Here is a 24,182-nt window from a genome sequence, read left to right as displayed (position 1 = left end):
GTAAGGGAAGGAACGCTTCTGGGAAAGGGTCCAAAATCCATATGTGCCTTTCTAGTGGAGGTCCCTTGGGCTTGCGTTGGACTGTCTAGGCAAAGGACGGTGGTCTCCTGGAAGCCAGAGAGACACCCGCTGTGTGTTCAAATCATCCTGTGGACACGCAGCCAAGACCAATCTGACCGTGAGTGACCACACAGGGACTTCTCAGTTCTCCAGCTTCACCGCTGGTGAGTGACCAGAGCCATTCCCGGCCGCTCCTCGCTGAGAGGCAGCTCACAGCCTGCCCTGTGCCCGGCGTTTTGGGTACAGAGACACTGGCATGAAGCCTGCTCGGAACTTTCCAGTCGCGTATTCAGGGACACGTCGGGCTGGGTGCCACCAGGGGGCCCTTGGTAGGCAGGAAAGCTGCGCTTCAAGGACTCCAGCCATGCCTCTCCCAGGGATAAATCTGTCCCAGAGGATCAAGAAAAGCAACATAAGGTGCACCTTCCACGCTGAGAGGTACCAGTTTGAGCCATGTTTGGTTGTGCTGCCTGCTCTCCCAGGGTGCTGCTCTGTTTCAGCACAAGCAGAGGTCTTGAGAAAAGAGATTGGGGCTCAGCATTTGTGCCCCAAGTTGAGGCAGAAGGACTTGGTCCTGCTGGAGGTCACCCTGGAGTCCTCAGTGATAAGAACATGTACAGCACTAAGGTGTTCTGCTGTACAGCAGCTGGGACACCACAGGTGTCACCACTCCATCCCAACTCTGTGACACCCCGTCTTCCTTTCTGTCTGCAGTCTGCAATCCCATCTGTAGGCTTTTCACACTTGGAAGTAAAAGCATAAACAGCCCAGGGGGATACTGGGAACACCTACAGGGATCCTACCACAGATGGAAGATTTGATCTGAAGTCAGGATTTGATCTGAAAGCCCTGTAAGTATAGAGAAACTGAGGCAGAACAGGATCCTCACCCAACGAGGAACTAGTGTCAGCATGGCACACCATTAGCAATGCCATACCAGAATGCTTATTTTCACAGCTATGGAAAGGGATTCACAGACCCTGAAGCAGTCTGTATTTTCTTTAGTTATGAGCAAAACCTCCTGACTCATTTAAATTACAAGGCTGGCTTTTCCAAACATCCCTACTGAATCTTCTGTGAAATTTACCTTGTGAAGAAACATCAAATTCCCAGCTCAGATCTGGGTCCATATTTGCCATGCTGCTGTCCTGGAAGCTCAGGAGGTTTGTTGGAGCCATATTCATCAGCTTCAGCTCTTTTCAAAACTGGATCTGACACAGGAAAATATTTATAAGTATTAAGAAACTTCCCAAAAGAAAACAGCAACCAGCTATAAGTTTTCTGGTGTGCTTATGGACAAGCCTACCTGGGGTCATGCTGGGCCTATGCTGGGAAGTGCTGTCCAGCAAAGACCTTTTTGTCAAGTCATTTGGATATGCCACAACAGAAAAGCTGCCAAAGGATGCTTCAGGCAAGAGGCTTTGAAAGTTTTCATTACAAATTGTGCAGCCTAATAAATGCATCCTAAAATGATGTGTGAATTGTTGTAAAACCAGGGAAGGTCTAAGCCATTACTCTACTTGAAATGCCAGCGAGGTATTGGCAGACACAGGTAGTCACAGGGCTCTGGAAACTGGCTATTTTTGCTACATCTTACATCCTTTACTGGTTGCAGGATCTTCTATCTTGGATGCAGGGAGCCCTGGTAACATTTTGGACCTAGGGACAAGACCCTTCATTGCAGGACATGTAGCCAGACACCCTGCTGACATGACACCACTGCGTGGCTGAAGGGACTAAACTGAGAATAAAGCATCTTGTACCCAGACAGGACACTGGAGAAGCTGACTTGGACGTTTTGAGACATGGTAGAGAATGGGAGCAATAAACGTAATTTCAAAAACCACTGGAGGTCTATAGAACGTGCAGCTCCTACAGCCCCCTGGTGACAAGCAGCATCAGTCAGATGTCACCCACAGCACATACATGAGCCCTGTGCTCTTCTGCCCCCTTCCATGGGTCACGCACAGCAAGTCACCGAGCCCCCTGCCGTAACCTGCCTGCCCAGGGACACCTGACAATGTGAAGCTTGTCTGCTCTGATATCCCAGTTCTGTGAGGCTCAGCTGAGGAACTGCTGTTGTGCACAGATACTTCCAGCTGGGACTCAGGCTTCCTGAACAGCCTGAGACAGGAAAGCATCTTCTTCTGTGTCTAATAAGAAATGCCTCCCACAAGAGCAAATCTGTGCTTGGTGGCACCACGCTGGGTCCATGAGCCATCTTGTGTGGCTGAGATCCTTCAACACTTAAAGACCTTAGGTGTCTCCTCAACCCTGTAACTGTCCAGGCTTTGATAAAACCATGAAAGCTCACCAGGAAATAGTACTGGGTTTGCATGGCAAGGTTTTAGTCATGGAGGGGCTCCAGGGGTGGTTTCTGTGAGAAATTACATGTGATGACCTAGCTGCAAATCCCTGCACTGCTGGAGGGGAGGAGATAGAGAAAATTGGGAGTGAAATTGAGCCTAGGAAGAAAGGAGGGGTGAGAGGATGGTGTTTTCAGATTTGGTTTTATTTTCTCATTTTCTTGTTCTGATCTGCTTATTAATACATTAAATTAAAATTTCCCCAAGTCAGGTCTGGTTTGCCTGTGACAGTAATTGGTGAATGATCTCTCCCTCTCCTTATCTTGACCCATGAACCTTTCTTGACATGAGCCTTTACTGTATTTTCTATCCCCCATCCTGTTGAGAAGAGGAGCATTAGAGCAGCTTTGGTGGACTTCTGGGGTCCAGCTGGGGTCAACTCAGCACAGAAGGAAACCCCAAATTCACCCACTGATGAGACGTCCCGTCCATCTGCAATATGTCCTGGACCTGAGCCCACACATGTAAACACAGACTCCTTCCCTGAGAAAACAGACTGGAGCAGCCACGAGCATGGCTGTCTTTGACTCCGTGTTTGAAATAAGGGAGAGAGGTGGGAGGGAAAAGTACACAGGCTTCCTAAGGATCGGGGAGGGCGAGTTGTTTCAGTTTCCCATATGGCATATGGGACGTGGCGGAGCAATGTGTCTCCTAACCAGAGGGACTAAAGAAGCCCCTGATCCCAGGGGGAGAGGAGGAATAATTGGTCTTCACTGTTTTCTTAAAGCTAGTGCAACAAGGTGATTATGGACTTTCCTGAAGCAAGAAGGGTTTTCCTCCCAGACCAGCAGTGGCTGGAGGGCTCACTTTTTCCAGGTCTGAAGGAGGGTTCACAACTCTGCCCATGTGATGGTTTTGATTATTCCAGTCTTGTATCATCTATTGAGTTAAAACTGGTGTGAAAGACAAAAGAAGCTGGGCAGAGGGGATCATTTGCCTAAGGGGAAATGAGAAGGTGACAGCTATAAGATACAAAGAGCATTCATTTCTGGGCTCAGCACTTCAAAATATCTTCAGACTCAGCTCATATTTTCGATGGCAGGCCTCTATTTCTTCATATATTGCAGAAATTGGTAGGTGGAAAGGGACATCTCAAGATCCCTAGCCCAACTCCCTTGGTCACATCAAAGCTGATTCCAGAGCTACATCTGGTTTTATTCACCCAACAAGGCAGCGCTGTTGGTCACCTGCAGCAGCCAGATCTGTCCCTATAGGTTTGGCACCCCTTTCACAACCAGAGCCCTCAGGAGGTTTGCTCATCACTCTGGTGGGCCCAGGTCCCACCTGTTCAGTGATCCCTGCCAAGGAGCAAGGGGTAACTTGCTCATCCAAGCTAGGACAGGGAACCAGCTAAGACCTCACAGGTGGCTCTACCTGTTCTCTGCACTGGTGTCAGCGTTTACTTTTCCAGACCACACAAAAGGGCCATCAGAAGCAGAAATTGTCAGTCTAGAGGGAAGTTTAGCAGAGCCTGCAAGAGCACGACTGCGACACCTCCACAATTCCCTCAAAGCAAGTAGACCTGGAGGAGGAGAAGAAGAAGGAAATGTCTGGTGCTGCTTGGCTGGCAGGACCAGATCTGCTGTAAGCTTGCAGCAGGTTCCATCGGAAGCAAGGAAGGGACAGCTCAGGGAGTTCTGCCCCCAGCTGATGAGGTTAACAGATGGCCACAGGAATTAAATGAAATGAGCAGAGAATTAGCACAGAGACGAGAACGGCAAATAAGGCCCCGAAAAGGCATCATCATTTCTGAGGAATCACCGGTGAAGACAGGCTTGTTCTTACCTTGATGACACCAGCACGACACAACTGATCTCATTGTGGGAGAAGAATTAGGCTGAAAGATGAATAAACCTGCAGGCTCGGACACAAACCAAGCACACAGGCAGGCTCGAAATGAAGCACAGTGCAAAGCCCTGCATTCTCAACTTTTTGTGGAAACCTATACCACTGCTTGCTGAGCTCACTCTGTCAGCCAAAATACCACTGGATTCAGCATGGACCTTTGTAGATCTACAGGAAAGGAAGAAACGGTATGATTTTCTATTGTGTTATCTGTAGCCCATACCTCAAGTCAGAGATGATGCCCTGTGGGTCATCAACATGAAAAAAAAACCCAAAGCAGATATTTTTCTGTTTCTGTATCTCTACCTGTATCTTCTAACTATCCACAGACAATGACAAATGTGTTCAATAAAAATGAGTAAGGCAGAAGAAATAGTAGAAACTGGGGAATCACGGGGCCCATAGAGACATGGAGAAGCTGTCTGGCAGCCCTTTGTCACTTCCCTCTGTCCTGCAGTATTTCCCTCAGAGGAAAGGGAGCGTGGCTGCTCACATTGCTAGTGCTGGCCTAACAATCAGCTGCTTCCCCACTTCCTTCTGGATGACTGCCTGGATAGAGCCAGTGGTACTGGTGTTGCACCCACATAGGAAGCTGAGATTGAATTATGCTTCCATAACTTCTCATTGGCAAGCACGTTCTTCACTACCCCCAGCCAGGCACTGCAGTGGTGGTGGGAAGGAAGTATGAAAACTGTAATATGCCTGTGCAGAGATGGTATCATCTGCTGATAATTTGTCTTCAGTACTGAGCAGTAAAAGCTGGCTGCCAAGCAGAAAGTTTGGGAAAGTCCCGAGAACTTGCTCAAATTTGAAGCAGAGACTAGAATCTGTAATATATATTTTTTTTTTTTTTTAAATTTTTTTTTTTTTTTAATGGAGGAATGCTGGGCATACCAAATTGCAACAGCGCGGTTGCGAGGTCCGCGCGGGCTGGAGCAGCCCATTGATCCATTGATCCCAGCGCCCCAGGTAGACCAGGCAGGGGTGGTGCGAGTCACTCGCAGGCAGCAGCGACCCGCTCTTGGAACGCGGCTCTCGGCGGAAGGAGCCCAAGCTGGCTGCGGCTCCAGCTGCCGGCAGCTCCACCAGGAACCGGTGCCTGGGCGAGGTGCAGCGTGACCCCACCCGGGAGGCACCCACGGGCAGCGGGGGCTTTGTCCCTCTGCGGAGCCCTGCAGCCCGACACCGGTATTTGGAGAAAATGCTGGCGGATGCTTTGCCCCTCTGGAGACAAGTAAGTGTTTGCGCTTCCAGAGCCTGATCCGCCGCTGCAGCCGGACAAGCACAAAGCCGCTGACGCTCACACAAAAGTTGGTATTATTTACAGCTCCCGATGGCTCCTTGCGCGACTGCCAAAGCACGAGTTTAAAAAGAAGAAACACGAACGGCAGCTTTAAAGGTCTGCACAGATAAAAAGACAAACGCTTGACAGCTCTCCCCAGGGCAGCTGGTGGGACAAAGCACTGAGGCTCTTGCCTCTCCAAACGCTCCCTGGTCGCTGCCACTGGTGCCGTGTGAGTCACGCCTGACGGCAGCCAGGGCAGGGGGCCACGGGGCAGCGTACGGCGACAGCAACACCGGGCTGCAGCCAGCTGCTACAGCTTAGTTTCCCTTTCCAAACCCCTTCTGCCCAGTGCTGAGGCCCGACAGCAGTTTCGAGAGATTCAGGACAGCCCCGGAGCTTCGTCCTGTGTTTGTGCATTGCCCTCGTTGTAACCGCAGCGTGACAGGGCGAGCAAGGGGCCCTTAAATAACCAACACACACATGCCCTTTGATCAACCTCCGGCTCCCTTCTCCACCCACTGCTGGGCAAGCCACCCCTTCTTCCTACAAGCCAACTCCCACCGACCCCTGCAGGATGTGAAGACACAGCCACGCACACCAGAGGTTTGAAACATTTTTAAACGCTTTTATTTACAGTGCTTGTTGAAAACAATATATATATTTATATCCATCATCCTCGTGATGTCTGTGCCATAGAAAAGGCTGTGGCTATATTGCCTTTAATTTACAAAAAAATGGTCACAAGAAAATCTGAAGGGAAAAAATGGAAATCAAAGTTTGGTCCCCAATTGTGTCTCTCTTGATTTGTTTTAAAAAAGCCTCCAAATTAAAAAAAATACACAGCTCAGATGAAATTCATATATAAAAGCAACCCTTATCTTCTGAAAAATTCACGAGGGCCAGCTTGCTGTCATGTAAACTTGGAAAAAAAAAAGAAAAGCTTAAAATAAATCCTGTCTCCGTGTGTTGCTTAATAGAACCATTATTTGCTTGTAATATTCTTTCTTTGTCTCTCAGGGTTCAGCGGGAAAGCGGATGAGAAGAGGCCTAGGACTGGGGAACGCATCATGAGATCTGTGCCCGCACCTCCTGGCTCTGGCAGGAGCTCTGGCAGCAGGGCTGGGGAGCAGGAGCTCTCAAGAATCTCATACCAGTGACAAAAACAGGCGGGCAGGTGACAAGGGGACGGGAGGTGCTTTGCCACGTGAAGTGCCTGGCAAGGCTGTGTGCCCAGGAAACCATGAGATTCTTGAGGGAAGGGAGCACTGGTAAGTGGGGCACAGTGAAGGGATGCAGGGGACGGGGATAATTTCAGGTGGGGAATGTCATGGACGGACTAGGTCTTTGGGTGAGAAGGGAAATGCTGTCTTCCCTGTTTGAGAGCATTTCTAATCTTTCCTCATCTGAGATTGTGTGAAGCCAGAGGCTAATGGGCAGTGCAAGCACAGGCTGGAATGGAGGAGGAGAGATGGGCGGAACAGAGGAGATGGGAGGGGAGGACTCAAGCTGAAGAGCCGTTTTCTGTCTTCTGTCTCTTTGGATCCACTTCATCCTGCATCAGCCATGGGGAAGAAAGAGGAGGAGTTACCATCAAACAGTCACCACCCCAAGGTACATAATTTCTCCACAAAACTCTTGACTGCTGCTCTTTCCTCCATATGAAAATCTCTGTTAGGCCCACCCTAAATCCACTCCCCTCTAAAGCACCCTGGAGTGCCTGACACAGCTGTTCTGTTGGTTGTGGTTAAGATGTGGACAGTTCCATTCATAGGGACACCACACCCATGCTGTTACTTCCAGGTGTAAGAAGCTGAGGCTCACACCACTCCAGACAGACCTCAGGGTCTGCCCTTAATGTGGAAGATCAGACCCTTCAATCACCACACCCTTTCAAGTCTATCTCCTGGCCTGAAGCCCAGAAAACACAGGTAGTTCAGAGGTCATTGCCAAGCACAACCTCCAGCACCTCGACTCTCTCTCTCACTCAGCACCACGACTGCTGGTGGAAGGACCTGGATCCTACAAGGAGCATACAGTGATTTACTATCCCCTTGCCACATCAGATTTGTTTACCTGTCTGCTCCTGAAGCAATGAGACCCGAGGCCAATTTGAGATTCTCAGCAGCAGCATCCACATGGATTTGATCAACAAACAGCAAGTAGCCTCATTCCTTCTCCCCAACATTATTCTCACACTACTACTCACCTCCTCCTCCTCTGCAGATCGTTTCTCTGTGTGGCCATCCTGCTCCTGCCCATTCTCATCTGCTTCTAAGCACAAGCAAGAAAGGAAAATCATGGGTTAAACTGAAGCAGCATTTAAGGGAATGTAATCTCACAGTCAAGAGGGCTCAGAGAGGGAATTTCCCTCCACAATCCTCTATTCCTCTGCAGCCTCCTATTCCTCTAATTTCCCCTACCTTCATCCTCATCACCACCTTCTTCTTCATCTACATCATCAGGATTCTCTTCATCATCCTCGTCAGCTCCATTCTCCTCATCCTGAACAAAATAAATCAGTCAGAGCAGAAACTGGTGCCCAAATAACATTTCCACATGCTCTTTGCTACAAGCACAACAATTTTCAGAGTTCCAGCCACTCCAGGTGTGCATTTGAGTGCGTTGTTACTCTGACACCATTATTCCCACCACCCCTGCTGTACACTTCTCCCAACCAGCCTTCCTTCACAAAGCCAATCCCTCCAGTCCATCCCCAACAACACGAAGCTCCTTGTCTCCCACGAGCTTACATCCTGAGGAGCCGCTGCCATCCCTCCCAACAAGGAAAGCATCTCTCTGATTACAGGCTAATGACTTAGCCGAGGCTCATGGTACATCTGCTTCCAGATCCCCCCCCGCCCCTCCGCCCCCAACCTCCATCTATCTGTGTGTTTCCTCACAGTTCCTCCCCCCAGCTTTTCCAACACATGCTCCTTGTGCACCTCAGGATACCCCAGTGGGTGCAGGACCACATCTCCTGTGCCACATTCTCCCACTTGTTCCTGGCTCCATTCCCTTCTTTGACCTTTTTTCTCCCTGATGGGCTCTGCTGACTACACTATGTCCTTCAAGGCTCATTCTCCACAATTATCCAAGAGCTTACTCTCCCTTTACCTCTAGGCTGGCGCTCCCTTGGCCTGTTCCCTTTCTGAATCTCCCATATTCCCTTCATATTTGCTACCCACAGCAAGTACAAAAACCTCCCCGACGTCGCCAAATCTGTCCCTCAGAAGAGCCTCACCTCTACTATCTCCTTCTTCTTTTCTTTGTGGATTGCTTTCTCTTCGAGTTTTTCCTTCTTTTCTTTCCTTTCCTATATATGAAATGAGGTGCAGGGGGAGGGGGGGAAAACCAACATTCCGGCGGTCAGCGGCAATAAAAGACGGGGATGCCTAAACAAAGAAGGCTCGGAGGAGAGGCGGAATAGCGGGCGAGAAGACATATTAGGCGTTAAATCCGCCCGCCCGACAAAGGAAAACAGCAGCGAACGCGCGTCAGAGCTACTTTTAGCCCGCACACGCGTGTGGAAACAGAAGTGGCACGGAAGAGTTTTAACGATTTAAAAAAAAAAAAAAAAAAAAAAAAAAAAAAAAAAAAAAGGGCAACGTTCTCCGTAGGGTCGAGGCGTTTCCGGACCTCTCTCTCTCTCCATTCCACCCCTCCCTCCGAGGGCCCGCGCTTTGTGTCCACACCACTTTGCCGCTGCTCCGCCGTGACACCGCTTCCCACCCCCCGGCCCGGCTCCGAGCGCAGCCGAACCCACCGCGCGCTCGCGCCGCCCGGCCAATGGGGGGCGGGGGCGGGGCGGGGGGCGCGAGGGCCCTCGGGGCCCCCCCCCGCCCCGCCCCCGCCCCCCCATTGGCCGGGCAGCGCGCGAGGGGCCGCGCGCGCCCCCCGCCGCCAGGGCACCTCACGGAGCCCTCCCCCCACCTTCCCCCGCCGAGCCCGCTCCCTCCCCTCCCCTCCCCTCCCCTCCCGCCGGGAGCGCGGTCGGTTGCGAGGATGGGAAGAGGGGAACGGGGAAGGGGAAGGAGGCGTCTCACCTTAGCGCTCAGCTCCGCCGGTGCCTCCTCAACGCGTTTTTCCGACATCCTGGCCCCCCGGTTGCGAAGGGAAGAGGCCGGTTGGGAACCGTGCGAGGGAGGGAGGGCGAGAGCGAGAAGGGGTCAGCGGCGGGAGCGCAAAGTCCCAGTGGTCCGCAGGCGGCGGCAGGATCCCGCCCCGGGGGCCAAAGTACCAGGGTCTCCCGCGGTGGGGGGATCCGCCGGGGCAGGGGATTTATACGGCGCCGGTGACGAGGGAAGGAGGGACCTGGGGAGGGAGGAGAGAGGGACGGGAGGCGGAGGAGGGAGGGGAGAGGGACGGGCTGCTAGAACAATGTGCGCTCAGCCGCGGCCGCCGGGCAGCGGGGGCGCACCGCGGGTCCCCGCAAGACGCCGCACGGCCCCGTCGAGGCCAGCCGAAAGCCCCGCTCCGCGCCGAGGTGCTGCGGCTCCGACGGGAAGTGTCCGGGGAGGGGAGCCGAGCCCTCTGGCCGCAGTACGCCCGGGGAGCCGCCCGTACAAGCTGGCTGGCTCTCCAGGAGGAATCCGGGGGAGGCGAGAAGCGGCGCTGCGGGGCCGTGTGGGAGGGCAGCGCTGGCGACACGCGGCCTCCTGCCTGGAATTTTCCACTCCAGCTGCCCGCCCTTCCTCCCGCTGGAAGCGCTCCCAGCGGCGGGGCTCCTCCCGCCCCTCCCCTTCTTCCCTCCCGCCTTCTCCCCCCGCCTGCCCGCCCGGCGCTGGGCGCTTTTCCCGCGCTCTACGCGCGGCGGAGGCAGTGGGCGGGGTGTTGGGCAGGAGGTGGGCGGGGCGTCGGGCAGGAGGTGGGCGGGGCAGGTGGCGGGGGAGCGGATTAGCGATCGCATCCCCCGGTCCCCATATAAGGAGGGGCTGGGGCTGGGACGCCTGATTGGGCCATTCAAATGAGCTCTCTGCCTGGCAACAGGTTTCCCATTGGCTGGCGGCGGCCGGCGCGCCGGCGGGGCGAGGGCGCGGGGCCCTTCGGTGCAGTGCGAGGCGGGAGGGGCCGCTGGCACGTGGGGCGGCGGGAAGGCGTGCGAGGGCGCGGGCACGGGCGCTGTCCCGCTGGGCTCGGCTCCGACTCGCCCGGGACCGACATCCCGGCCACCGGCCGGGCAGCGCACGGTGCGCAACACTGACCCTTGCCGCCCGCCCGCCTCGGGCCCGGACTCTGGCAGACATTCTGCCAGTGCCTCCCTCCGGGCTGGGAAGGATCATCGCCCAGCTCCGGGTCTCCCTTTAGCCAAAGGTCCTTCCTGCAGTACCGCAGGTGGTGACTTGCAACTGCAGGGATTTGTTGCTAATAGAACAGATGTTCCTGTGGCCGCTCTTCAGCACTTTGGTTACCAGCTTGAGCAGACTGGATGACTAAATTCCCTTCACCTTTCCCAGAAGGTTTATATTGTCCCGCTCTTAGTCACAGGCTCGTACAAAAGCAAAAAGAAAATAAATTTGCAAACATTTGCAGGCCTACGTACATACAGAACTAAGCGTGCACGTGAGCGCATACGGATGTACACGTGTACGTGGTCATTCTCACAGGTACAAGGCAAGGTTATTAATCCATCTGATTGGAAAATGTATTGAGGTACACAAGCCCTTCTTGTCCTTCAGATACAAACTCGGCCTCTGTGCAAAGTCAGGATTTGGAGCTGGTGCTCTTGAGTTTAATCGAATGTGTCTCAGTTCGAGCATTTAACAGCAAAAGCCATTGGTATTTGTGGAACATAGGGCACTGAGTATGTATCTCCTGAAGGAAAGTAGGAAAGAGATTGGATAAATTATAATCTGTGTGACAGGGAGGTAGAAGGTACCCACCTTGTTGTCTCGTCTCCTCCACAGCTACAGCTGCTTCTCTCATGATCTGACTAATTGGCATTCTTCCCAGCTGCACACAGTGCAGAGTGCCTGCCCCAAAAAACAGTCCTGTAACTCAGATGCACACATCTAGACTAGTACCAAAATAAACCAAATTATGAAAATGCATGCACTAATTTTTTCCCCCCTACTGTTTCACAAAACCCATCTGGCCAATTTCTCAGATCTAGCTGCTATCAGCATTCCAGCCCTGGTTTGGTTCAAGAACCCCTCTTTCATCCTTCTCTTTTGCAAGAAGAAAATCTTACTTTCTAGATATACCTAAAAATAGGACCCAAAATAATCTATATAATGGCCGGATGTTGTTCCTCTCTGCTTCTGTTTGTCAGAAGGTGCGTGGCTCTTTGCTCTGCTGTTCTCCTCACCAATCCAGGATTTTTTTTCCAGGATCCTTTTCCTTTACACACTCAACCACTGAAAACACAAAATTACATTGACACATATCCCTTGGCAAAGACATCTTCACATTAATGCACAAACAGGCCTTGACACAACATCCTAGAGGGGAGAAAGCAAAGGATTATGTTCAGAGATGTTCCCGTGCCCAAAGCTCCGTGTTGACACAGACTGCGCACCCACGGATGCAAATTGACAAACACCTGTTTGTGCAAGGGGAGCTTGTTTCCAGCAACCTGTGGGATGGAGCTGTTGGGTCAGCACTACAAACTGGCATGGCAGCAGCAAGCTCTCCTTTCCTCCCCAGCACCTGCAGTGTGCAACCTCCCATTGTCCCTTCCATGCTCCACACCCCATCCCCTTTGCAATTTTTTCCTCATCTGCTGCTTCTTGGCATTTGTCTCCTACCTGTGTTCTTGACAACACTCTTCCCATGGCCCTCTCCCTGGCTTGTCTTTGTGACATCCTGTATCTTACATACAAAATTCATCTCACATCCCCTCCTTTGTTTTTCACATGTCCCATTTTGCCCTGCATTATTGTATCAACTATGCTTTTCCCCTTAAATCCAACATGAAAAATTCTTCTTCATTCCTTGTGACCTGCCTGTTTCTGCATTCTGACTCTTCTTGCCCTTTGGATCCTGGTGGTGAGATTCGCTGGGCTTCTAGTGTGCAGCTGCTTCCCTCAAGCCCTGAGGGTATCCATTGACTGTCTCACCTAGCTCTTCCCTGTGTCTTCTGCTCCTCCACCTGATCTGTGTCACTCTTCATTTCGCCTGCCAGATTGATCTGCAGCTTTTCTCTGCTCCTCTCTCCCATCTGTGCTTTCCCCTTTGTTGCAAACGCAAGTACACTCATTGTGCGCTCTGCAGATGCCAGTCCCTGCTCAGTGTGTTCTGTAGTCTTTGTCTGTAGTTGCTTTGCCAACTCAGCAGAATATATTCCATCCTTTTTGGAGACTAATGTCCTTAGACAAAATGAGGGAGGTGCAGAAGTTACATGACAGATCATTGTGTGGAACAGACACTCTGTGTCTGCCTGCAGCCCAGACAACGATGGGAATGTCATTTTCTCCGTACAGTGTCACAATTTTGGTGCTGTACCCAGTTTGTGCTTGGTGTTTATGTAGGTGTGTGCATGTGTTTAGGTGCAGTACATACCTGTTTGTGTAGGGAGGGGATATTTTCCCTCTGTTACATTCTTTTACTTTTGTGAGTGTAGAAAGTATGGTACTTTTCTACTGAGGCGTGCGTTGAGCTTGCAGGCGTGTGCCATCATACGTGAGCACGTGGTTGAGATGTGTTTGGGCTTTCATGCGTGGTATCTATTTTTCTGCTCCCAGCAAATGCGGGGTGAATGCACCTAGAAGCAATTATTTATGCATTTTGGTCTATTACCTTGCTAGTCATGCCACTGTGTTCTGATGGGGGCAGAGGGGACGGTGTTTATTTTGAAGGCTGAACTAACTAACTGTGAGCCATTTTCTGAGCAAAAACAAAATACAATAACTGGGTATTTTAAGAATTATATTTACTGAGCTAACTCCTAAGTGGTTCCAAACTGTTTGCTGAATAACAAAAGAGCAGAAGGATGTGTATTTGCATTAAATTTTCTTAATTTACATAAATCCAGAATATCTGTCCGTTCACTTACAGCAAAAGTAGCAAAATCTCAGTGTGCAGAGAGAATGTGTTTGAATGCATTTATGTATTTAACCCACGCTGTTCATCTTTCTGTACTGTGTCCATTAAAAATCCCAGCAGATAATCCGCTTTGTTCTTCTTCCACTATGCTGTATACTGAAGTTAAGAGGAAATACCCAAGAATTCAACCACCGGCCAACTTTGCATTGGGAAATGGCTTCCTGAGAGGCAGCATATTTAAATAAGCCCTGCAGGAAGGCTGGAAAGCAGGGTAGGTAACACAAGAAGAAGAAGAAGCAAGAGGAGTAGAAGGGAATGACGAGGGGTGACACAGCCTGTCAGAAGACTGGAAAGAGGAGGGATGTTTTCAATCGTGATTTTTTTGTGAGCCTCTCTGCTAACACAGCACAGATGGGAGGTCGTGGTTCTCACTCACAGTGTGACAGACACACTCTTAACACGAGCAAAATATTCTGAAAGTAATCGCTGCCACACAACGCAAGTTGCAGCCACCACAAGCTGGCTGTAGCATCCCAAACATGAATTTTCACATTTGAGGATCAAATCAGAGCTGTCCTTCACTCAGGGTGCCCTTCATCTGAGGTCAGAGTTAGTTGTTGGGTGAGGATTACGTAAGAGGCACAGATGAAGGGAACCAATGAGGAAATGGCTGTGGGTAGCTCTGACTTCTGGAAACGAGGATTTCTTTGTCTTCCAGGCGTCCGCGGGGCCCCTGCCGCATTCGGGCGCGTTACGAAGCTGTTTCTGCCCTCCTGGCCGCAATGCTCGGTCCGTGCCGGCAGCAGGTAACAAGGCACGGTTTCTCACCCTGCCTTTATTTGCCTTCTCCACGTGATGCTCAGTTTGCTTTCCCGGGGCCGGCCGTGCCGTGAGGGCGCCGGGGATGCCGGGGGGGCCGCGGGCAGGAGCCGGCGGCGGCAGCGTTGGCGAGGTGGAGCCGAGGGCAGCGGCGCCATTCATCGCTTTCCATCCCGCCCTTCGCTCACCTCCTCCGGGCCCCCGCTGAGCGCCTTCTCCCTGCCCTTCCCCCCGTTCCCCACCGCCCCCAGCACAACCTGGGCAGCTCAAAGAAAAAAAAAAAAAAAAAAAAAAGGAAATGGAGAGACATAATGGTTTTGGTTTTTGTTCATGGTGAAAAGAGAAGCGGCCTGAATAGCGAGTGTGAGAGAAGCAAGATGGGAGCCTTGCTTCTCATTCACACCCCCATGTTGCTCGTTATTCTGACCCAGCAAATCGCCATCCCCTTGGAGCACATCGGGAATAACATAGTGAGTGCCGTGCAGAAACCTCTCCTACGAGCACTGCAGCAACAGATCCTGCATTCCTCACAACTGTGACCTTATGCACATTCCACAAAAAGGTTGCCGTTCTAATTCCTCCTTCCAGGGTTTCACGCAGCGTTTGCCACCACCATGACTCTCTGCAAGCAAGGCTCCCTCGAGGTTTGCTGAACTGGCAATGGCCCCGGAAATGCAGCCTTTGGTAATGTGTCCATCAGGTGTAAGGACTGCCTGTAAGGCTGCAGAAATACCCAGGGAGAGCCACAGCCTCAGCCCCCAGTCTCACAAACTCAGCCCTTGGGTTGCACTTGCAGAGGAGCAGCATTAGGGACAGAAGAAGGATCTGCAGAGTGGTGTTTGTTCCAGACTCTTTTCTGTTCCTTTCCCCTCTGTGTTTGAAGGCAGCAATGTGTGACTTATACTTTGGAAAAACTGAGAGAGCCCTAGCATCTCTGGGACATTGCAGGAGTGGGAGGATCACTAGTATCCAGGGGACAGCAATTTATTTTATCCCAGATCTGGGGAAAAGAAGAAAGAAAGAAAAAAAATAAGAAAACCGAAAGAGATGTTTACATTTCTGCCCTAGAAGATCTTTACCTCCCTTTGCATCCTGACACTTGAGGTCAACTCCATACTCCCATCAAACACCAAGAGCGCCTCAAAGCAAAAGAAAAACACACCAGACAGGAAAGGCTTTCCAGACTGGAGGTCTCTGAAGGATGATTCAGGTTTGCAGAAGCAGCATCAGAGAGGTTGAGGCAGTGCCAACAAGGGCTTTGTGTGAACTTCAGCACTCACAGATGAGCTCTGAGCTGGAGACAGGAGGCTGTTTCAGCAGCTCACTTATGAACAACTTATGAACAACCCTCCAAGAGGTTTGGCCCTGCCTAACCCGTGCCCTGCCCATAGGACTTGTGTCCACCTCATGATCCTGCACCATTGTGCTGTTGACAGTTCCCCTATTGTGGACGTTTTGGTTTCAGCCTCTGCAGAATGCAATTACTGTGTGCACAGAAGGGACTTCTGAAGAACTTTCTGCATGCACACAGGCACGGGCCTCCCGTGAGAGGTCTTCTTTCTCAATACCAAGCAATTTTGAGACCTGCTGTAGCAAGAAGTATTGCCAAGTCCTCTATGCATTCCACACGTGAAGCACGCGACTGAGTCATTTTCATCTGTCAGACTCTGAAATCCAAGGACATGGCTCCTGCCACAACTCAGGAGCTCAGTTTCTCAACCACTTCTTGCAGCCTGCTATTTCCAGTCCTCTGGCATGGGTCCAGTCTGGCTCCTGCACATGGTGGGCCGGATACAACAGTCAACAGAAGCTGAGGAAGCGTGCCCTGGGCTGAGTAAGTCTGCTCTCTTCCCTGTAATCCAGTGGGGCTGGCCGTAGCTGAAGGGAACCAGCATTCCCCAGAGATGGTGACAGAGGTGTCATCCCCCTGCTTTCTGGAGATTCCCCACCACTGCAGTAGGTGCACATAAGTACCTAAGCTTCGCCTGTGATTCCCAGTTGGCTGTCCACGATCAGTGATGACCCACAGCTGGCTTACAAAGTATCCTCCCTGCTTCCGCCAGCAGAGCACTGCGTGCACTCGCTGTCCATGTGCTCAGCACAGCCAAACAGCTCTGTGGGTGCCTCCTACGTGCCCATGCCATGCAGGAAGCCTGGGATAAGTGCTGCCTCTGCAGCAGCCAGGCAACGCTGTGGACTCTGGCCAGGAACCAACTGGCCACGAGCCACAGGGATTACTACAGAATCACAGAATATTCTGAGTTGGAAGGGACCCATCAGGATCTTCAAGTCCAGCTCCTGGCCCTGCACAGGACCATTACCAAGGGTCACACCGTGTGCCTGAGAGTGTTGTCCAAACACATCTTGAACTCTGTCAGGCTTAGTGCTATGGCTGCTTTCCTGGGGAGCTTCTTCCAGTACCCAGCTACCCCCTGGGTTAAAAACCTTTACCTGATATCCTAGACCTCCCCAACACAGCTTCAGGCCATTCCCACGGGTCTTGTCACTGGTCCGCAGAGAGAAGGGATCAGTGCCTGCCCCCGCGCCCCAGTGCCTTCCCCTGGTGGGGAAGCTGAGCGGAGCGACGGGGCCTGCCCGGTGCCTCCGTTACCACCGCATCCCCCCATTCCCATTCCCATTCCCATTCCCATTCCCATTCCTATTCCCATTCCCAGGCTGCCCGGCGGGAGCTGCGGGCCGGGGGCGCCGACCGCGGGGGGCGCCAGGGGGCGCTGTGGCGCGCGGCCCCGCCTCGCCCGCACCCTCCCCCGGGGCGGGCGCGCATGCGCGGCGCGGGCGGGGCGGAGGCAGCGCGGTCCGGGGCGCGATGGGCGCGGAGGCGTGAGCGGCCCGGGGGCTCGGGCTGCGCCGGACCGGGACCGCCGACACCGGCAGGCACGGCGGGGCAGGGGCACGGCGGGGCAGGGGCACGGCGGGGCAGGGGCGCGGCGGGGCAGGGGCGCGGCGGGTGGGCCGGGGCGGAGCGCTGCCATCACCTACCCTGGCTGGCGGCGGGGCGGGGGGGGGCGGTTCCGCCGCTCCGCCCCTCCCCGCCCTCGGCCCCGGCTGCGCTCACCGCCCTCTCCCCTCCGCAGAGGCCGCCCCCGAGCGAGGGAAGCATGTTCCGGCTGATGAGGGATGGCGAGCCGGAGGACCCCATGTTTGCCATGTGAGTCGGGGTGGGCATCCTGCGGGGGGATCAGCGGCACGGAGCGAGGGGAGGAGGGAGGGCTGCGGCACGGATCGTCCCCGGGGAGGCGTGCGCTGCCCCCGCGTCCCACCAGGCGGGGAGAGGCCGGGCGGGCCCGGGGAGCGCCGCTGCAGCGCAGCTGTCTGGGGACAAACACTGGCATCCTCCGGAGGGGCAGCGCGGCGAGTAACAGGGATCGCGTCGGTCTCGTTTCTGCGGTATTGGAGCGTGGTCTTGGAGGAAAGCGTAATAAAGTAGGCCAAAAGGCATCGCAGCTGTCTTGAGAGGAAGAGAGGGCTGGAATAATAACTAATCTTTTTCTTTGCGCAAGGATTTTTTTTTTTTTTTTCATTATGCAAAGTAGGGTTGCAGTTGAGATAGATAAAATCTGCTGCTCTGTCCAGTGTTTGTTGCTGTTCTGCACAGGAAGTCATTAATGGAGCTGGAGAAGGCTGCTGAAGCAGTTGTCAAGTTGTGAGGAATAAAGTAAAGAGAAAACAACGAGTGGTTTTGAAACACGAGTATTGAAATCTGACAAAGCTCCCAAGAACTCTTCCTGGGATTCCTTTCACTGAATGTTTTTGTTTCCGTCCACAGTACAGAAATTGGATGCTATTGATAAATTTTGGCAGTGACACTAAGTTGGCAGCCCTTGCCAAAGTGGATAAGGAATACACTGTAATACAGGAAGAATTTGATTGTGTTAAACAAGACATTACTAGAAATCTGGTGAAATTTATGTATGTAGAAGAATAGTCAATTTTTTTGCTTATGAAATCAATAGTAAGCAAGAATTTTATCAGCTGTGAGCAAATTAGCAGGAGAGGAGACCATGATGTCCCAGTTAGTCACCGAATGACAGTGTGTTCTCATTAACATGGCAGGTATGAGTCTAGCTTTTATTATGGGGAAGCATTTCCAGTAGAGACAGAAAAGTATTGGTTTTAAGTATTTAAGTAGTGGGTGCTTCTGTCATCTCAGGCATAGTCTGTGCTGTAGAGGTCATTAAAGCTCAAGAGGGATAATTGCAGGCTACAAGATGTGCAGGAAAAAAAGCTATGGTATTTCCCAGAAGTTTCTTATTGTGGCCACCCTATTCTGTGACTCTTTATCCTTACCCTCCTTTTTTTCCTCTTGCTTCACCAACCTGTGTGAGTGCGTGCAGCCCTCTAAGTGGAGGCTGCAAAAGAAGAGAAAACCAGTTAGGGATCTCAGTTATTGTTCCCTTTCTCCCTCAAATCTGGAAAAGCTGTATGTGGTCTCAAGCCCTGGGGGGGCAGAGGGGTGTCAGGCTGTGCAGTCCATTCTGGAGGTTCCAGTCTTGCATTTCACTGTTTGTGTCTGTGTACATGGAGGGGTGAGAGGACGATACGTGGGATCTCCTGCTCCCTGGTGTCATTAAGTGTAGCCCTCACTTTGCAGCCAGGAAGGTCTTCGTGCACCTCCCTACAAAAGATATTAGAGCACTGAGGTTCTGGAGTGGCCTTGGCCATACTTGGCTCCAGAGCAGTACTGAAGCAGAACACCAACCTGCTTCTGAGCAGACAGAAATTAGTACCTGAGAAGGCTTCTGTGGTATGAAGCCTTCTATCACAAGAAATGTGATGGGATCCAGAGATCCCTTCCAGCCCCAGTAATCACCATAGACAAGACAGACTTCTCAGGATTCTGAATTTTCAGCTTGGGAAGGAATGTACAGTTGTGTAAGAAAAACACAGAGCTGGGAGGAGCGGATTATATGGGGCTTTGTCCTCACCATTGTTCTCTCCACCTCTCCAAAAGGGATCCTTTTGCCATCCACCGGCAGCACATGAACCGCATGCTGTCTGGGAGTTTCGGGTTCGGGCCGCTCCTTGGCATCACGGATGGGACCACACCTGGGGCTCGCCAGGCTGGCCGCAGGATGCAGGTAACACAGGGGCTGAGTACAGGCTAGAATTTCTCAAACTGATCTGTCGGTTTCTGTCTCCCACCCTTCCTGGGTTGGGCACCCCCCTCTCCTCCACACAGTGGTGGGTGAGGAATCTCTTAGGGAGTGGAGTTCTGGGCGTTCTCTTTATTCCACCTGTATTAAGGTGTTGAATGCAACTGTGTTCTGGGTTGGACAGGAGGAAAGGAATAAATATGTGCTCTTTCTCAAGGATGTGAATTCATATAATGGGGAGAAATGTAGGAGCATCACCTCATGTCTGGTTCATTAGGGGTGATATGGCTTGTACCCCCAGAAATCCATGGGATGCTTTCTTGATCTGTTCGTAGAGCCTGAGTGTTCCCAGTTCTGTTTCTGAGAAGGATTAGTGTGTTCTGATGAGGATCTAGTGTTTGGCTGTTGCGAAGTCATTCTCTGTTCTGTTTTTCTGTTCTCCTGGCAGGCAGGAGCTGTTTCACCCTTTGGGATGCTCGGCATGGTAAGTTTTCTGTTTTTCTGGGTCAGATTAGAGGCTTTCCAAGTAGAGGCTCCATACTGAGATTCATCAGCACTGTGTGCAACCAGTGCTAAAATGTAGCCATCTGTGAGCATGACCAACTATCCTACCAGGTAGGGAGGATGGGAATGTCTGAGGAGACCAGGATGAGCTTTAGATTTATAGTAAATGGAATAGGGAAGAAGGTATTGAACTGAAACTGGAAGCATCTGGTTTCTCCTGGACCTCTCATTGAGTTGTTTTATGACTTCAGGCCTTTACCTTGTTTCCCCTCTAATATTTTAATCCTGTTCGTGAGCTGTTTTTGAAGAGAGAGTCTAACTCTGTGTATACGGGGAAGTTGTATTTGCACCTTGACCAGAGAAAAGTCATAAAGCTGTTATAGCACAATATTTCATGGGAATTGGGACAGTTAATATCTGAGAAGAGCAGGTAGTCCCTTAATAACCTCATATGTCTGAAAAGAAGCTGCAGATCTGGAGGTAATGGAGGAGCTGTGAGGGTGCGAGGAAAGGACTTGGCCATCAGTAGGCAGAGGGGATTATTGCACCTCCTTTGCCAGTGGTGGTGGCTGGAGAAGCCAGCAGAATACTTCAGGTAAACAGGGCTGGAATGAGAATGTACGTGAGAACACTGCGCTCGGAACGTGCTGATCTCTGTCTTCCACCGAAATAATACAGTGGAAATAGGTTATTCCAGATCCAGCAACTTCAGCTGTCTTGCTCTGCAGAATTGCCTCAATGAAAGAGACTCCAGCGTCCCAGAATTTTTGTAGCTCAGAGGAGGATTAATAAGACTACAAACACATAGACTTCAAAGCATAATAACATTGTGTGTGAGTACTGCTCTGCTGGAAATGAGAACAAGAGGCTACTCGAGGAAACAAAAAAAAAAAAGAAATCAGCAAGTTTGAACTGACATTGTAATTTTGTTTACATATTGCACAATTAACCTGTGAGACCTGCTGGCCCAGGGTGTTACTGCAGCATTCAGGTTTACAGAATGGAAAAGGCAGGTGTTTGTAGGGGAAAATAAGCAAATTTGTTGTTATGCTAGAAAGAAAACAATCAGTGGAAATTTTCTTAAGATCTCTGTTAGTGCACATGCTGAGATTTATTCTCCTAACTTTGCTGACTCCCCAAGTTCACAAACCCCAGTGCATCGGCAGTTGGATCCAAACTAAAAAAACAACGTTTGCCAGAACATTGGGCAATGCAGCCTGAGAGAATGGAGAGAACAGCAACCCCAAGTTCTGTTGGCTTTTTTTTTTCTTGTGCTACTGAAAGAACGTGAAAAAAAAAACAAGGTTCTTCTTCTTAGGCAGCAGGTTTTTTTGCAGATAGTTTGTTGTTCTTTCCATGTCTCTTCCAAGACTGACTACTCTTGTGTTCTCTTTTCCTTTTTATTAGGCAGGTGGCTTTATAGATATGTTTGGGATGATGAACGACATGATTGGAAACATGGTAAGAACCCTCCATGAACTGTTCTGTATTGAGGGGAGTCCTGAGGGTGCTTCTGCCATCCCTCTAATGTCTCTTATCTTATTGTGCTGCTTGGGATGGACTGAGCCACACCTGCCAAGGTGGCAGAGGCTGTAAGCTTTGCTTCATCGCTGGGAGTCAGTGACAAGGCTTGTTCCTGAGTGCAGGGAGAGGAGAGGGGTGAGGAAGGAAGTGTGTGGGTGGACATGTTTAGCAAGAAATAAGTATTAATTTAACAGGAAGGTGTATTCTCCAGAAAAATGGACCCATGGGGATTATATTCATCCTATTTTAACTTCTTATTTCAGTGTAGAGAGGGAATTAATTGCCATCTCTTCTTCCCTCCCATCCCTTCTTTCCACCATTCCCCATTCCTTCTTGCAGGAGCATATGACAAGTGGTGCTAACTGCCAGACATTTACCTCCTCAACTGTCATCTCTTATTCCAACCTGGGTGATGGGCCCAAAGTCTATCAGGAGACCTCAGAGATGCGTTCAGCACCTGGCGGGGTAAGGAGGAGGCTGCTGGATTTGCTGTGAGAGGGTGGGCTTCGTTTGGTGGCTTTGTGGGTGGCCACCTACAGCACTTTGGCTTTGCAGTCAGCTGCAGTTCGAGGAGCACATTGTGCTCTTGTGACTCACTGAACCATGCCAAGGGCCCCTGGGAGGAAATGGGAAGAGCTGGCAGTGGGGAACCCATTCTTCCCTCTTTGTAATGTCGTGTCTGACATCCTGGGAGTGGTGGCAGTGCCAATTGTCTGAAATACTGGAGGCAGGAATCAGGGTGCCTTAGGGGGCTGGGAGAAGGAATGAAAATGTTGATTCTATGTGGGAATCTTCCCCCAGATCCGTGAGACAAGACGAACCGTAAGGGACTCAGACAGTGGCTTGGAACAGATGTCGATTGGACACCACATCAGGGAGAGGGCCCACATCATGCAGCGGTCCCGGAACCATCGCACAGGTGACCAGGAGGAGAGGCAGGACTACATCAACATGGACGAAAGTGAGTAGTGGCCATGTCCTCCTCCCAGCAAAGCCAGGTGCTGCTTCCCCACCTGCTCCCCCCCACCTGAGCTGGTTGTCTCCCTGCGCAGGTGACGCAGCCGCGTTTGACGACGAGTGGCGGCGAGAGACGTCCCGGTTCCGGCCGCAGCGGGGCCTGGATTACCGGCGCCACGAAGGCAGCGGTGGCCGGCGGGCCGAAGGGACTCGTCTCGCCATCCAGGGCCCTGAGGATTCTCCCTCCAGACAGTCCCGCCGGTACGACTGGTGAACTCGGAGCAGACCTTGTGGGGGGTGCAGCGTGGCCACCCCCAAATCTACCTACACGCTCTTGTAAGTCTTAACAAGTCCCTTCCTTGTCTTCTGCTGTGTGGTGGCCTCTTAGCCATAGGGTTCTTTTTTTTCTTTGCACTCATCTTATGTTATTTTGAAGTTTTGGTTCCAAAGTGTTTTTCCCACTTTGAGAGGGCAGGGGAGGGTGTGAATTTTGAGAAGATGCTGTGCTGAATGGGAAGATGGAAGCTGTTTAAGTTAGCTTTGTCATGAACAAAAGACCTGTGGTGTCAGCCTTAACTGATGACTGAAACACTATGATGTGATGTAGGATTGCAATCTGTGGAGTGTTATATTGTCATTGTATAAAACTTAGAGACCATTTGCTGTCCATCCAGCTTGAAATATAAGTGCTGGTGTCTGCTCTCCTGTGCTTTGAATAGGGCTCACTAGGATGTGATCTAGTGCTTGAAAAATTACATTTTCCCCTTTTTTTGATGTCTAGACAACAGGTTTAAACATGTCTTTATCTGTCTTCTGCTTTCTAGGCACCACTTATTCTGTTTATGTCTTCTGTTTCCTTTCCTCCCAGGTACAGACAGTGAAACTCTGAAGCCCCTTCAAAGCACCACTTGGACCCTCCTCAAATTTAGTATTAACCTTCCTCCCACTTAAGAATTGAAACAAAGCAACTAATCTTCTGCATTGCTCTAATTCACCCCATTTGGGTGCTGCAGTGGGGCATGGGGGAATCTCACTGATGTGCAAGGAACACATCAATTGCCCATTCCCTCTCTGCTGTCCCGTGGCTCTGTTCTTTCTGCCAGTAGTGCTGGGCATGAGGAGCTGCCACCTTGCCTCTTCCATCCTTTCCACTCTTTCTGTGCTGGGTTGGGCTGGTTCTGAAGTTTGTGTTTAGTCCCCTGTGAAAGGAATATGAGGGAATTCTGCTAGAACCCCCTGTCAGTCCCCTCACTGGGACAGAGGCTTTGATTCCCCTGCTGCTCCTTGGTGCATCCGTGGAGAAGCAGAAGGATGTGTGCGTTGGAGAAAGGAGGAGCAGAACAAAAGCTGGATCAGCCTGTGGGCCCCCTGACCCCTCTTCAGTCAGCTCCCCCACTTTTTTAATTTGTGAAACTTGTAACTAGATGTTTACTGAATAAAGAAACAAACTGTAAAGAATTGGTGGATCAGTCTTTACCTTCAGCTGACCTAATTGTGCCTGCTGTGGAATTAAGTAACCTCTTTCTCATCCTTGGAAAATTGCTGAGGAAGAAACTTGGTGTGAAATTCTCAGGCTTTGTTTTCTTATAGAAAATAGCCTAATAACCTTCCCATGTAGTCACAGAGTGAGATGATGCTCAACATGGAAATTGTGCAAGAAGACCCAAGAACTCACCATTTGCAAAAAATGCCCTTTAATTGCTGTAGTTTTGCTTTGCACTCAAGGGA

The 24,182-nt window shown here is 51.2% G+C and overlaps 3 protein-coding genes across 3 annotated transcripts; 1 reads left to right on the top strand and 2 right to left on the bottom strand.

The window, feature by feature from the left end:
* Nucleotides 1-6,963: 6,963 nt before the first annotated feature.
* PTMS (parathymosin) lies at nt 6,964-10,209 on the bottom strand. The gene is made up of 5 exons (XM_053971912.1): nt 9,600-10,209; nt 8,798-8,869; nt 7,977-8,058; nt 7,763-7,827; nt 6,964-7,108 (listed from the first exon to the last, which is right to left on the bottom strand). The coding sequence occupies exons 1-5, from the start codon at nt 9,645-9,647 to the stop codon at nt 7,058-7,060; spliced, it is 318 nt and encodes a 105-aa protein (XP_053827887.1). The 5' UTR covers nt 9,648-10,209; the 3' UTR covers nt 6,964-7,057.
* On the bottom strand, nt 9,926-14,517 carry LOC128803143 (basic proline-rich protein-like). The gene is made up of 3 exons (XM_053969801.1): nt 14,169-14,517; nt 11,436-11,525; nt 9,926-10,821 (listed from the first exon to the last, which is right to left on the bottom strand). Exons 1-3 carry the CDS (start codon nt 14,515-14,517, stop codon nt 9,926-9,928), a joined length of 1,335 nt encoding a protein of 444 aa, XP_053825776.1.
* Nucleotides 14,518-17,147: 2,630 nt separating this feature from the next.
* On the top strand, nt 17,148-23,912 carry MLF2 (myeloid leukemia factor 2). The gene is made up of 9 exons (XM_053971728.1): nt 17,148-17,250; nt 17,451-17,524; nt 19,328-19,454; nt 19,918-19,953; nt 21,381-21,434; nt 21,837-21,962; nt 22,299-22,458; nt 22,550-22,790; nt 23,323-23,912. Exons 2-8 carry the CDS (start codon nt 17,475-17,477, stop codon nt 22,726-22,728), a joined length of 732 nt encoding a protein of 243 aa, XP_053827703.1. The 5' UTR covers nt 17,148-17,250; nt 17,451-17,474; the 3' UTR covers nt 22,729-22,790; nt 23,323-23,912.
* Nucleotides 23,913-24,182: the final 270 nt, after the last annotated feature.

Source organism: Vidua macroura, chromosome 2 (genome assembly GCF_024509145.1).
Source record: "Vidua macroura isolate BioBank_ID:100142 chromosome 2, ASM2450914v1, whole genome shotgun sequence".
NCBI lineage: Eukaryota > Metazoa > Chordata > Aves > Passeriformes > Viduidae > Vidua > Vidua macroura.
This window is presented reverse-complemented; position numbering and strand designations above follow the sequence as displayed.

What these genes read in the sequence shown, in the direction of transcription:
- MLF2 (XM_053971728.1), top strand. Translation starts at nt 17,475, where the DNA reads ATGTTCCGGCTGATGAGGGATGGCGAGCCGGAGGACCCCATGTTTGCC. An exon ending in AGGCTGGCCGCAGGATGCAG is followed by an intron (nt 19,455 to 19,917) that starts GTAACACAGGGG and finishes TTCTCCTGGCAG; the next exon opens with GCAGGAGCTGTTTCACCCTT. An exon ending in ACGACATGATTGGAAACATG is followed by an intron (nt 21,435 to 21,836) that starts GTAAGAACCCTC and finishes TCCTTCTTGCAG; the next exon opens with GAGCATATGACAAGTGGTGC.
- LOC128803143 (XM_053969801.1), bottom strand. Translation starts at nt 14,517, where the DNA reads ATGAATGGCGCCGCTGCCCTCGGCTCCACCTCGCCAACGCTGCCGCCG. An exon ending in CCTTCATCTGTGCCTCTTAC is followed by an intron (nt 11,526 to 14,168) that starts GTAATCCTCACC and finishes TTTTTGGGGCAG; the next exon opens with GCACTCTGCACTGTGTGCAG. An exon ending in GGAGGAGACGAGACAACAAG is followed by an intron (nt 10,822 to 11,435) that starts GTGGGTACCTTC and finishes GATCCTTCCCAG; the next exon opens with CCCGGAGGGAGGCACTGGCA.
- PTMS (XM_053971912.1), bottom strand. Translation starts at nt 9,647, where the DNA reads ATGTCGGAAAAACGCGTTGAGGAGGCACCGGCGGAGCTGAGCGCTAAG. An exon ending in CGGCGGAGCTGAGCGCTAAG is followed by an intron (nt 8,870 to 9,599) that starts GTGAGACGCCTC and finishes TTTCATATATAG; the next exon opens with GAAAGGAAAGAAAAGAAGGA. An exon ending in AGAAGAAGGAGATAGTAGAG is followed by an intron (nt 8,059 to 8,797) that starts GTGAGGCTCTTC and finishes TATTTTGTTCAG; the next exon opens with GATGAGGAGAATGGAGCTGA.